This window comes from Seriola aureovittata, chromosome 2 (assembly GCF_021018895.1).
Source record: "Seriola aureovittata isolate HTS-2021-v1 ecotype China chromosome 2, ASM2101889v1, whole genome shotgun sequence".
Taxonomy (NCBI): domain Eukaryota; kingdom Metazoa; phylum Chordata; class Actinopteri; order Carangiformes; family Carangidae; genus Seriola; species Seriola aureovittata.
Genome location: NC_079365.1, coordinates 8398634 through 8413261, shown reverse-complemented (window position 1 = coordinate 8413261; position 14628 = coordinate 8398634). Strand labels below are relative to the sequence as shown.

Below are 14628 nucleotides of genomic sequence, written 5' to 3'. Positions count from 1 at the left end.
CAGTCATGCAACAGATGCCGCGCCAGGAAGCCCGGCCAATAGCAAGAGCTTTGGTGTCCTAGAGAAACTGTTTTTGGAAACTGCTTTTAGGAACCTTTCTATGCACTGTTCTGCTCCAGGAAATAATCCATGAGCAAAACATGTCGGAGAAAACAGTGAGAAGATTCTCTGCTTGACTTCTGACTATAATCCTCTCCACTCCAAGCATGAAAAGTATGTCATGACACAGTTCAAATGCTCATGTAATGATGAGGGTCTTAACTTTGCAACTGTTGTCATCTGTAGCTATGTCAGTGATGGGACATGTGTCATACACAGCAAAACATAGGCAGATATAATTTAAGACAATAAAAGCCTATTATTTGTACAGAAACATCAATGTGTTATATTGACACATCAGATGTAAATGCGCAGTAAAACACTGAAGAATGACTGAAGCATGGTTTATATTTGTAGTCCAAATGTCCCATACTGAGCGGGTTTGATCTAATTCAATTGTAGCCTAGCCCGCTGCCTGTAGAAGAGTCTGTGGCGCCGTTGCACATCTGTGGAGCAGTGCCCTGAAACAAAACACGACCAGATGTGAATAAAAATGACCCACTAATGCTTTATGTGCAAAACCGTCTTCAATAACTAAGATATAATGGTGTGCGCATTGCAATGATGAAACGAATAGAGAGTGAGTTCGTTTCCCGCTCCGTGTCCGCGCCGCGCTGTGTAGTCCTGCCTCAGGAAGCGCCAAGCAGCACCTCCCGTTTCCACACAGGAGCGCACCAGTTTACTGTAGCATCAGCACTGGAGAAGCACGCCGGCTGAACGCTCAGCTGCTCACTCTGCCAGCACGGGCGTCCACAAGTACAATTCAGCTGGAGAAGAACCCAGACGAAGATGCTCCTCAACTCTTCCTCTGCGACTTGATTTTTCCCGCAATGTGTTTGTATTTGGATGAAGTTTCCACGTCATTTGGAGGGACGCCGTCGGTGCGGGGAAACATGAGGATAACGGTCGGATCCCGTGGATGATGATGTCCCACAATGAACGCAGGTTGTTTGTCTCTAATGTCTTTCATGTTTACGTCAAGAGTCCAGAAACCAAACTTTCACTGTGTTTTATAGTAAACAAAGTGGCACAAAGCGTGCATGTGTGCTCGTCTGCGTTTATATTAGAAGTTGAGGGGGGTGGTGGTGCTGATTTATGAAATTGGTTAATTATGCCTGAAAACATTTCATCTGTTTATTTCCATAATGTTTCAAATGCAAATTCATATCTAATGCAACTTGATGCAGCCTGTTGTAGTGGTGGAAATTAGTTTGTGATAAAATCAAATATCAACACAACTGTAGCTGTTATTTCCCCTAACAACAATTGAATGAATGGATTAATAAAATGTACACAATTTTGAACTGGTTTAAATCCACAGCTCTTGATTAGCATGAGTCTCGTAAAGTTGCTTTCAATGAAGGTCTCTACTGGAAAAATGTTCTGTTCTGGTATTGGGGTTAGACAGGATTATAATCTGTGACAGTAGACAGAGCCATTGTTCTATACAGTGCTGTATAGTGTCCAGTATATTAATTATTCTTCAAAAGTAAGGAGTTGAGAAATGGTTCTCTTATATGTGGTTTGTGTGTGATCAAACATTTTTTTAAAAAAGTCGTTCTACAAATTAAATCTTGTTTTATTCTACAACCTTGTCACTTCAGATTTTGAGCAGGTTTAGACATATCCTGTAGATTTGGCACAGCCAAGGTCCCAGTGTCTATCTCTTCCTCTGTTTCAGAAACATTTGTTTTAATTGAATTCTTGTTGCATAATTCATATCCTGTTGTTTGCAGTTGGGTGCTTTGTCAGACCGGGACCCTTGTTTTCTCTCCCAGTTTTATTGTTCTTTGACGCACTCAAAAGACCTTTCCCCCCAAAAAAAGTGTGTGTGTGTGTATCTACTATATATGCGTGTGTGTGTGTTTGTGTGTGTGTGTGTGTGTGTGTGTGTGTGTGTGTGTGTGTGTGTGCGCGTCTGTGTGAGGCAGCATGTGTATGTTTTGTGAGAATCGAGGAAGAATGACGAGAAGGAAGTCCATTTGTGTTGTGAAAATGTGTACTCCTGGAGAGGTTCATGGAGGAGTGATGAGGGGCCATGCTGTTAATGTCCTTCCCCCCATGGACATCCGGTGTGGAGTCCTGTGTGCAGGCTCTGCTGGAGTAAGAACCTGGAATTCTTAAAAGCAAGAGCATGGTGACATTCAAAATATATGTACACCTGCCAGAAAAAAAATCACATTCAGACTACTGGTCTTGAAAGAGAGAGAGAGAGAGAGAGAGAGAGAGAGAGAGAGGCAGACACATTGGCAGAAAGAAAGAGAGAAACACTCAGAGATAGCCAGAGTGCATACAGGGTTTAATAGGATGTGCGTCAGGGCAGGTACTAAATAACAGGATAAGACAAGGGGTGTACACACTTTGTTAAGTACGGGTGTGTTTCATGACAAAACAAAAAAATTTCACAAGCAGTACTCTTTAATGACTTAACAATTTTTAACATTTACCTAAACATGAAGTCTAAATTGAAAAGCAAGATGCAGTGTCAAAAAACTGTAACCATCTCTTATGCTGCCATTTCAATGTGCACAAGGGCATTTGTAGAATGAGTATGAAATCATTGGATAAATTATTTCTCAAATAATTGTTTATCCAATCCTGCTGTAAGCCACCAACCTGCATGTGTCATTTCCCAGACAGGGAGATGTTATTGTTCCTCCTGTAAGTACCCTGTGGCTCTGTTGTTTTTCCTGCTGATAATGTCCCTGCAGCATTCTGCATGTCACTGACTACTGCACAGGTCTGGGCTTCCCCTTGGCTCTCCTTACAGAAACAGGGTCCGGCACATGTTTACCCTTAGGTATTAAGTAAACAGTAAAAAGTAGTGAAAAATTGAAAATGTTCTTTGTGTTGTTTTAACAGCTTTTTAATTATCTTTCACTTTCATTGTACAGATTTTCAAAATCCGCTGCAAGTCCCTCAGCCAAAGGTCCGCAGTCATCTGACCATAAAAGTACAGTCCAAGCTGATGTCCAGGCCGTGTCCCCGTGTCCGTGGTCCAAAACCTCCTGTTGCCCCCAAGCCAAGACCCCTGTATGAGTCTCACCCACAGGGGGAGCCCTGTCCCCAACAAAGCCTCAGTAACGGAGACCTGGCTCACTCTGATGGGGAGATTGAAGATCTCCATGAGATGGCTGAGGAGAATCAGGACCAAGAGGAGAAACAACATGAGGCTAATGACAATGGCATGGGAGACAATGACAAAGGGGACACAGTAGAGGAAGAAACTGAGGAAGAAACAGATAAAGAAGTAGACATATTAGATAATGAGGGCGACATAGACAGCATTGGCTCTGAGGACACACTCAAAGGAGATGATGGTTTTGCTGTTGACACTACTGAAGATGAAAACACTGACAATGACTTGAACCAGCCTGAAGGTTGCAGTCACACTGATGATGAGAATACATCAACACCTTCTGTTCTTCTGACTGAAACAGAGGATGAAGCAGGAGACGAGGAAGAAGAGGAGCAACAGAGTTCTAGTAAAAAGACTAAAATACCCTGTGATTCTACAGGAATCTCTGAGGATCAAACAGAGTCACTCAGTCAGGGTGAAAAGGAGAATGATGTTGGACTTAATGAAGCAGACAGTGACCAGGCTGAGGACTGTTTGCACTCTGACTCTCTCACAGACAAGACTGAGCTGGAAGCTGAAGGATTTGCATTTGGATTCAGCGTGCTTCCAACTGTAACTGAGGAGTATCCCTACGATGTGATTGGCCCAACTGATGAATCTAGTGATACATGTGAGTCATGTGACCCAGCTGAAACAGAGGTATGGCAACCGGAACGGGCCACCAAGGACCTCTCCGGCTGTTTTCGATTCACATCCAGCACTGAGGATGTGTTTGGGCCTTATTCAGTCATAGAAGCTGTTCCGGGAGATATGAGCGGCACCGCTGACCCCGAGTGGAGTCAGGATGACACTGATGACAAACCTTCCAATGAACTGCAAACACCAGGTGCTTCTAATCAGGAACCTTACTATGTGTCATCAGATGATGTGGACAAGCTCGAGGATAAGCAAGCCCTCTCGGACCAGGGTGAGACTGAGGAGGGCACCGAACAGTCAGATCAGCACAAAGACAAAGCAAAGGACAGCGAGTCAGCAGATGAGTATGCAGATATTGATGATTCACTCTGTCCTAAAGATGACTTCGAGCAGTTGGAGTGTGTCTCATCAGAGGATTATGTCGAGATAGGCGATGAGGATGAAGAGGAAGAAACGGAAAAGAGACATATAAAAGGAAAAAGTGCAAAAGAGAGAACGGCGAAACGAGAGCAGGCCTTCCACAGCCAGAGAAAAAGCTGTCAGCCTCGCCTCAGGCTGTGCAACATCACAGTGCCAACAGACCTAGACCTGGGCCGCACCCCGGAGCTCACCAACAGAGTGGTGTTCGCTCACACCACTGAGGCCTTTGAAGAAGACATCGAGGAACTAGACTGCCATATTGTGCCTTACTATGAGGACACAGACTCAGACAGCGAAGAGCATATTTACGAAGAGGCAGGGTTTGACTCGGAAGGGGAAAACTTTGTAACTCTGGATAGGAAGACTATTGTCACACGGTCACGCTCTTATTCTGGGAAAGTTCCAGGTTATGTCCCAGAAACTGTCCCAGAAGAGACAGGGACAGAGTACCAGACTCATGACTACTGTACAGTGGCCTTGGATAAGAACAGTGAACCACTCAGCCATTCACAGCAGCCTGGGGTCAACTGTTTGATCCCATCTATGAAGTCTCGCCGCTTCTTATTGTACTCCCGGTCTGCAGAGAGTCCAGAATTGTCCTTGACCACTCCAACAGAGATCAGCCGATCTCTGAAGGATGAGATCAGGATGAAGAGGAAAGATGATAGCCTTTCCCTCCCATGTGTCATAACTTCTTCTGGAAGCTTCTCCCAGCGTAGCCATCAATCATCCAGTGGTGTTTCCACGCCAACCTCTCTAGTGGACATCCCACCGCCCTTTGAGCTGGCATACATCACTAAAAGACCAGTCACCAAGAGTTCCCCATCCCTTCTGATCCAGCACGAACCCAGTGACATTCCTAAGAAGAAGAAGTCCTCATTTAAACGCTTCCTGGCGCTTAAGTTCAAGAGGAAGACGGATTGCAAGGGTTTCAGTGATGGAAGCGTTCGCTCTTCGCGTTCTTCTTCCGAGTCCAGCCACCATGGCCCAGTAAGAGTCATAGAGCTTGATCGTAGGAGCACCGGCAGCTCTCCTCAGCCCCAGTCCCGCATTGTGAACCCCCAGCAGCGTCCTTCAGACTTGCCATCCACCTTTGTCCTCTACAATGACCACCAGAGGAGGAAAGGTGACCTCAAAGCTTACGGCAGGGGCGTCTCCAGAGTGGAGTCCTTTGAGGAGCGTCCTCGCCGCTCTGCCATGCCGCTGCCTTTGACCAAACCCCGCTCCATCTCCTTCCCCAGTGCAGACACCTCAGACTATGAAAACATCCCAGCCATGAGCTCAGACTATGAGAACATCCAGATCCCTGGCAGGCCCACCAGATCCCACACTGTGACTGAGTTTTTCGAGGATCCAAACCGCACAACAGTTGCCTGCAATGAGAATGATGGCTATGTGGATATGAACAGTTTCCCCGGGATTGACAGCAAACCCCAGACCTCGAAAGCAGACACTGAAAGGTATAGTAATCATTCATTTATGTTGAAATGGTTTTGTATCATTGCAAACAAACGTTAAAGGGTTGATTCAGCCAAGTTACAAAGGCACATTCAGTGTGTTGCCATACTAGTTGTATTTAGCCATACTGACTGGTTTGGATCTGTTTAACCAGAGCTACCTGTGTCTGAAATATCTGCTTCCAACTCACAATGGGTGACTGAATATAAACATATACCCAGTGGTGGAGTTGAATGGCATTTTGTTTGTGGTGTTCAAAGCATTGAACATCACAGCATCTACTCTAAACTGCAGAGCTCATTTTGAATAGTTTTCACTAGAACTACTTTACACTGAAGAAATAGTCCCTGAGAACTGTGGACAGTGTTGTTGCGAAATTTTGCTAAATATCTTTTTTTTCCAATACTACGACCACCCCATATGTAATTCCATCCACCTACGTTGTATTGTACTGACCCTTTCTTGCAAAAATACAAAGTATTCACCCATGATTAATAATTAGACTTTCGTTAATTTCATTATTAATCAATTAATCAATTAGTTAGTGGTCAGATTCATATTTTGACAGTGGATCAATCATTGAAACCACTTTTTAAGTGAATGTACCAAATGTTCACTGGCACTGGCTCAGACTCATCAAATGCAAATATTTGCTGTTTTTTATTGCTTGAAGAATTTGACTTTTTCACAATTTTCTGACATTTTATAAACAATTAATCAATAAAATAATTGGCTGATTAATAAATAATTAGATAGTTGTCAGTTGCAGGATAAGAAGTATAAAAAGTGTTTCTGTTTATGATTACACAGTGTTTCAGAGGGTCTTCTCATACATGTCAGTGCTCAGTTCTGGAAACTAATCACAACCTGTAATTTCACCTTTTCTAGTCCACAGAATAGGTGAGACTTTTTACCACTGGAACTACATTTAAAGTATTCAGCTGAGCTGTTGGGCGTGGATCTGTATCTTCTATCTTTACCCCTGAACAGCTGACAGTGTATCACAGATGAGCAGGGGGCACCTGGCTGAGCAGAATTAGATCTCCCTCTTGTAGCTATGTGTTCTGTGAGAGATGAGCAGCCTGCTGTGTCAGGCACCACTGGCTTTGGGAAGATGGACAATGCATGTGGGAGAGCTTACCCCTGTTTTTCATTTGGTAGATTTAGAGGTCGCATCTGGTGCCACTGCTGAGGTGATGGAACAGGTATGGGCAACGGAGTATCTCACTAAGCGCAGGTTATTCACATTACAGAAAGTCATTATGGGCTGCAATTAAAGGTGAAAAAATGTGGGGGAGTTCTTTTAACACAAGGAAGCGGAGGAAGAGGAGGAGGGAAAAGGTGAGAGAGCAAGGGGAGGGGATGTGTTAATAGAAGGAGCAGGAGAGTAAGAAAACAAAGAGTGTGGCTATAAAGTACGGTAGAAGAGGGGGAGGGGGGAAACAGGAGAAAGGGAGCAAGAGCAGTTCTGGTGTAATTGCTCTCCTGTACCTGACACTTAGGGTTAAGTTTAGGAGGGCTTTTATTAAAGTGGCTTTCTCTCAAGTGCTTTTCTTTCATTGGACCCTTGAGGGGCTGCAGGATTTACTGCAGCGTGTGATAGAGTGAGGAATCACTGTGGTCAGACTGTACCAAATTACCCTGTCCTGTGCCACAGCGTCAGCGACTGTGGGCCACAGTCTTCCCCCTGTCTTAATAAAATAGTTGTGTTTGATGACCTGTGTGAAGTCAAAGAGATGGGCCATTACCAAGAGCTCGCTTAAAGGCTCAAGATAATCTTGGGACAGAATGCTTTTGTCTCAGTTTGTTTTTATTTCCTTCGGTGTCCTTTGTTAATAATGTTTCATTCTGCAGATTCTCTCTTTTATAACAATTTCACCCATATAGAAACAGGCTCAGTTTGCAGGTTATATAAATTATATAAGTTTTCAAACACTTAAAGCTCCTAGTTCCCTCTCCTCCAGACGTTCTGTGCAGTAGACGCTTTACCATGATGTCCCCTCTGTTTAGGTCCAGTGCACTTTAAAATGTATACTTTAAATCTCCGCATTTGAAACCCTTCCATTTCCAAGACAATGGTCCCTCAGTGAGGGCTCTTTTTCTCCCAGTGATGTTATCGATGTGGCTCATTGTGTGGTAGATGCTCTCACACAGCTCACAGTGATGCAAAGAAGCTATCTGTCCTGTCACCTCGCCTTCACCGCATTCCCCCCAGAGATGCTTCTGTTGCCAGGGCCGCTCTTTGGAGTGTCTGTGTGAGCCTGGTTTATGTTTATTTGAGTGTCAGTGCATATTTGGGTGTGGGTGTGTGCCCACAGTACAACTCATTTGTTGTCAGCGTAGGTGCTTGTCCCCGTCTTTGTGTGTACATCTTGCACCTCATTGCCACCGTCCCAGGCCGCCTAGCTGATGATGGCAGTGATTTATTGAGAATGCATTCAACAGTCGACGTGTTTGTAGACCCACAGAGGAACAGTGGATTTTTGTGGTGAGGAAAATGACTGAATGGCCCCAGAGCTCTGCACACAAAAGGACCATGCCTACAGTAGCAGACACGCATTTTAAAGAGAACTTACAAAGCTGCTGTGCCACAGGCTTGGATTGGTTCCACATGCGTGATTAATGTATAGCACCATTCAGACTCTACTTCAGCACAAGTATTCAGCCTAAGCAAAGATACATGTTCATTAGCAAGCTTCCATAGTGTAGAGTGGAAAAAGAAAAATCACACTAATGATTCATCCCAAGCCTAACCAAGGTGTTTGTTTTTAGGTGTGGGTGTGCATATACGTGCATGCACACTAAGTTACGACTCTCTGCTGCTTTATCAACGATGAAGCTCCTGCTAAGCATGCTGTCTCAGCACAACTGCCCTTGCCACGAGGCTGTGTAGCAACAAATGAGTGTTGAAAAAAGCATTTTAGCAAAGAAAGCCCACGATTTGTGTTTGTGCCCAACCTAGAGACCATTAAGTGTTCCTTATGTCAACTTGAAGCAGCTCCAGGTAGACTTACAACCTTAATGCAGATATGTTGTTTTCCCTATGCACATAGTAAACAGTTACTTTAGCGGTATGTTCACGAAGGAACTGCTAATGTGTGCAAAATTGTGCATCTCTAGCTTACCCTTTGGCATCATTTTCAATTCAAACTGTTCAACATGAACCGCTACAGAGTGATGACAAAGCCCTGCCACTGCCTTTAAAACAGCTACACCACCCACTGTTATGTTAGTGTGAGTAGTGATGAGGGAGCCATCTTAAGTACATTGTTGTACTGGGTGTTGGCTGTGTGGCGAGGTGGTGGACAGGGCGTGTCGTTGGCTTGCCAGGCCTGGTGCCAGGCGCTCTGAGGTCATTGCCAGGTCATCCCCGGGGAGGAAGTGTCCAGCCTAGGAGCTTCCCACTAGCCTGTTTACAGGAAATGCAGGACGAGGGCGGGGCTCTGGTGGGAGGCAGGGAGGTGGAGACAGGGGAGGATAGATAGGATGAAGGTGGGAGAAGGGGGTCAGAGCGGCGGGGTGGAGGTTTTCCCAGACTCTCCCTTGAACAACAAGATGAGGTGTGGTCCCTTCAGGAATGCCAGGTCTGCTCTTTTTGTTGCTCAAGTTTGTCAGGAATGTCTCCTCTCGCTTCACGTCTGACTCTGTTGGTGCGGTGGTGCACAGGATAGATCAACTGAAAACAGGAGAGCACAGGTTGTAAAACTGTAGCATAGGTGGCCCTGAATCACAGCTTGTCACATAATGGGGTTACCATTGTTATCCTAAGCCATCTCCTATCACATCACAGGTCAGGCAGCAACAGCAGTCAGAGCACCAGCATCTTCACAAATCACCTCATCACACTCTGTCACAACAGCAGCAGCAGCACGACAGCCATCGGCTACATGTAATCACCTTCATTAAAAGCAGCAGACAATTTAAAACTGCTCCCATTGTCTTAATCCCCCCTCCCCTCCCTCATTAGTATCTACATATAGTTAGCCAGCCGCTGAACATATTCATCTGCTCCTATTTGCCATAATAGTGCCATTACAATTGTAAAAAGGCCTGTCTGATTGCTCCTTATATTTTAATAGTCAATGTTTAGCTCAATTGAATTACATATTACAAGCATCATCAAATTCACAGGAGATTGGTGGTGTATAGGTCTTTTCACAGAGAGTCATTGTGTCCTCCGCTGAATTTGACACGGTAGATTTAACTCCACCATGTTATAAAAGACATTGCATTCAGCTGGTATAACGGCATTGCCACAATGGTTTTGTGAAAGGGTTTCACGTATTCGCATATCATAAAAACACTTACTCTCAGGTTTAATATGGTAATGTATATAAGGTGAATGAAGCTATATAACAATCAGTGTATATGGGATATGACCGTGAGCTATATTAGTAAAGAAATTATTCAAAACAATCAACAGAATCAGTTTTAAAAATGTATATGAGATGTAATTTAAAAAAGAAATGATTCCAGTTTAACCATTTAGAGCAATTGCTTTTTTAGTATGAAGTTAATTTATTAATTTCTGGGAGGTGTTATTATTAATTGGACACAACTCTCCATTACAGCAGAAAACGTATGTTTTCAACGTAGTGCTGTTGATGGTTGAAGGTGAAGGTGAGGCTCCTTGGCTCAGAGTTTCTCTTGGACAGAAAGAATACTCCTCATTCAGAAAATAAATCAGAGCCTACAGTTTATTAATCGTTTTCACACTTGTCTCAATACCATGGCTGCTTTTTTAAAACACTGTGTGACAGTGTGCTTTTGAAACACACACTCAGCACACCAGTTAACCTTTGGTGCAAAATGCACTTCAACCACCAAAAGTGACTCATGCTGCTATAACTGTAACATATTCTCTCTCTCCCACTTTGACACTCAGTGTACAATGAACTAAAAAACACAAACATTTATTGCACAATACAGATATTATCTTTTTCCCTCTCCTCTTTTTTTGCACCCACAAATATTGTAAGCCAAGCAGCTGAAGAAACTTTTCATCTGTTGGTTTGCCTCTCGCAAGAGATGTGATGACTGAGTGTGATAAATGTACAGTAAACGGTAAATGAATTAATGTTTCAATTTATCAGAAACCAAGAATAACCAGTGTTTACTGTGTAATGTCAAGCAATATATGACAAAGAAAAAAAATGACAAAAGTAACAGTATTCTTCAGTGGGCTTCACTGTATTCTCCCATTTGTTCTCACAGTGCAACAAGAATATATTATAATCAGTACCAATACCAAATAGCAATCCTTTCACTATATACAGTCATTTGCACATATATTGTCTGTCTATCAGTATCAGAGGTCTAGATTTTCATCAACATCACACTGAATGCTATTTCCTGACATACACTGAGGAAAAATCTCTTCAGTGACAGCTGCACCTATATTTTCCCTATACACATTTCAATGCACGTACGATCACTTTCGTATAGATGGCAATAAGGCTGCAAACATAAAAACTGAATAAACTTCCTGCTAAAATCTGAATACTCAAGCATATAGTTACATTTGTCTTTCAAACTGCAGCATGTTTCGATTCGCAGTTATCTGAACTTGTTATTTTACTGTTCTGAACACAGTATCTAAATGTCTTCAACATTAGCTGTATAGTTGTATAGATTCTTGCAGGTGGTGAGCACTGACTGAGAGAGGTGTTATGAATTATGGAAGGAAGAAGTGGTGATTGAACGCCTACTGTATCCAAGCAATGTAAAAGTATTCACAGTTTAGTTCCCACAGTCTACCGATACGGAGAATGTGTGAAGTGTTTTGAAAAAGTCGACATGAGACAAGTGTGAAAATGAATGTAAAAAAAACAAAAACTGTGAGAATGAGTTCAAAGAAGAAACAACCCTCCAGCTTTCTTTACTTCCCAACATCACCGAGGGGAGCCCACAGCAGGTTGACCTGTCTTCTCTGAGGTCAACCGTGAGTAATGAGCTGTAGGCGCTTCCTGCAGCCCACCCAATGGGGCTGACAGTACAGGTATGTCTGAATGGAGATGAAGTCCAGACTCTAACTCTGTTGACCTTTGGTCTTCTAATAGCTGTCAACTGTCTGCACACACAGGGGGCTATTTACTGTAAGACATCAGGACAAACATTCATAATTAGGTGGATGTGTGTGTGTGTGTGTGTGTGTGTGTGTGTGTGTGTGTGTGTGTGTGTGTGTGTGTGTGTGTGTGTGTGTAAATGAATGTTTGTCTCTGTAAGTTCGCATTTGTTTTATCTTATTTTGGTTTGCATTATTTGCATTTATCCCATTGTCTTCTTTGCAGATTTTAAAACCGAATCTTCAAAACAGAAAGTGACAGGAATAGGGTTGCAACTTATACGTGTCATTATCAATTAATCTGCCAATTACTTTATTGATTAGTTGAATTGTTGTTTAGACTGTAAAATGCTAGGAAAAAAAGGAAAACATCCTAAAGTTCAATGCAAGATTTGGCCAAACCCCAAGGAAATTTAGTTTACTTTCTCATAAGATAAAGAAAAACAGCAAATCCTCACAACTGAAGAGCTGGACCCAGCATATGCTGGGCCAATCCCTGCTCGAAATAGGAACATCGTTGTTTGGTGTATTCTTTGTATTCCTGTTGATAATCAGTCAAACATCAATGAAATGAGACATTATTTCACAGCATATATAACATATGTACACAATGAAGTCTTTCCATTTGTTGTGACAACAGTCTCAGTGTTGTCCTACAGCAGCCTTATGTCTGCTTTTACAATACTTGGTGTCATCCAGTCATCGCCCTGGCTGTGTTGAACGCAGTCAAACATATTGAAGGGGTCTTAATGGGCCAGAGGATTAATAATTACTGCAGGTAACATTTAAAGGGATTACATGTGAAATGACCTACAGCGTGGCCCCCACAGGTACAGCAGAGCACAAAAGGATTAGGAGTGTCCGTACACAACTGTGTCATCTGTGAGAGGAACGACTCATGAAAGGGATTACATTGTGCCACTGGAGGACTCCATGTGAGGACTGGAAATGTTCAGTGACACACACAGGAAAAGGGAAAACATATATTTACAGGGGACTTGGAATATTGCTCAGTGTTTTGAGAATATGCTGCTGCAAAGATAGTATAGGCTGCAATCACTGGCTTTTAACTGTGAATGTGCTATCTGTGCTGCCTTACATTCCCAGTTGAAGATATTCCGTGTCTTTTTTTTTTTTTATGGTTAAACCAACACTGTAGTGTATGTGTATGTACGTTGGTAATCTATTAAGTATTCATATTCCAGTACCAGTGCTGTTTTGCTGTACTCATTCAGTCTTTTCTCACCTTGGCAGTGCCTACACCGAGCCTTTCCCCATGAACCCCGTCTCTGCTGGGCTGTCAGGGGACGAGGACCACGGCCGCACCTCAGAGGAAGAGGAGGGGGTGGCAGAGCAAAGTTATGACCAACAGGTGAGATATGGGATATGGAGACAAGTAATTAGTTAAAAGTAGTTCTCTGAGCTATAAACTGATCCAGCAAATTAACATGATGAGCAAAAAAACACCACAAGGCTCCTCTTAAATGTTTTATTGTATTGAAGGGCCTCGGGTTGGGATTTTAAGACCTGACAAACATGAACAAAAATGACATGACGCCATAAAATAAAACGCTTGTACTGTGGGACACATACAGGTCCAGAATGATCCATTGGACGCCGATATACACATGAACTTTTCCTTCTGATTCACTGTTGTGCTAGTTGTAATGTGTCACCTCAACACTTCTGAATAAAACGCAGCCATTTTGCAGTAGCTCAGATGTGGACCCCACCCGTCCTGGTGCCGCCACAATAATATCAGGCTCCTGCTCCCATCATGTGACACGCGTTTCCTTGTTTAATTTTTCTTCAAAGAAAAAAGCAATAAATTGAAGAAAGCGCAGAGAGGAAGAGGACCAGAGAGACTTGAGCTGGCCTCAGGAACAGTTTCATTTAATGGAAGTGTGTTTTGGTTTTATTTCAAGGAAATGAGGATCAGTGTGCCTTTCATGGGGTATTTGTGAAATGCCCCACATAGGAAAAAATAACACTGACAAAGCACAGGAGCCTTGCCGGTAAACCCCCTAAATGGCTTCAATGTTATGTTTTGGCTCGGATGTTTTGAGACCCTGTGATTAGCCTCTAAATCAATGGGCAGCGATGTTGTCACCACACACACAGCATCTCATACATAATGTATCTGAATTTAAAAGTCCCGTATTTGAGAGAGGCTTCATGTCTATGCTGACCTGTAATGAAATAATCTGTCTTATTTTGACAGCAGAAATCCACAAAAAAAAAAAAAAAAAAAGTGAATTTGCTTTTTGGCCAGTGTCCTTGGCTGCTGGCTGCTGGGTAGCTGTTCCTATTAATGTCTGAGAGGAGTAAGTGCCCACAGAGAGCCTTAGCATTAGCTGTGTTCATTCATCTCCCGCTGTTCTCCCTCCTTGTCACGCAGATTGATGGCCGATCCCGAGCGTTCTACGTCGCCAAAGAGCTCGTCGACTCGGAGAGACTGTGAGCATCTGCACTGGGGGAGTTCCCCCCATTTGCACTGTTGTCCTTGCACGTCATCACACACAATCACGCTGCATCCAGATCTGATGTTTTGCACTTTTGCGGCCATATTTCTGCTCTCCTGTTCCTCCCGGCTGTATCTCTACTGCTCCTAAGCTAATTCATCGAACTACCTGCAGAGTGACTGACAGCCAATTACACAAGTGTCTGTTGTAACTTATTAAATACACCAACCTTGTCCTTGCCCCTGCTACACACTTAGCCATTCTTCTGATGTAGTTTTCCTCATCATGCATAATTAAAATAATTTAATGAGTCTTGTAAGATTAATGTAGTTGTGTAGAATATTGTTCCT

At 43.2% G+C, this 14628-nt stretch overlaps 1 protein-coding gene across 2 annotated transcripts in view; it reads left to right on the top strand.

Moving 5' to 3' along the window:
- Positions 1 to 496: 496 nt before the first annotated feature.
- Positions 497 to 14628, top strand: part of fgd5a (FYVE, RhoGEF and PH domain containing 5a) — a 33887-nt gene continuing 19755 nt past the window's right edge. For both annotated transcript variants that reach the window (XM_056398957.1, XM_056398946.1), the window contains exons 1-4: positions 497 to 1044; positions 2994 to 5754; positions 13071 to 13188; positions 14215 to 14273. In XM_056398957.1, the coding sequence (XP_056254932.1) occupies positions 1035 to 1044; positions 2994 to 5754; positions 13071 to 13188; positions 14215 to 14273 (2948 nt within the window). In that variant the 5' untranslated portion in view covers positions 497 to 1034. The remainder of the gene's footprint in view (positions 1045 to 2993; positions 5755 to 13070; positions 13189 to 14214; positions 14274 to 14628) is intronic.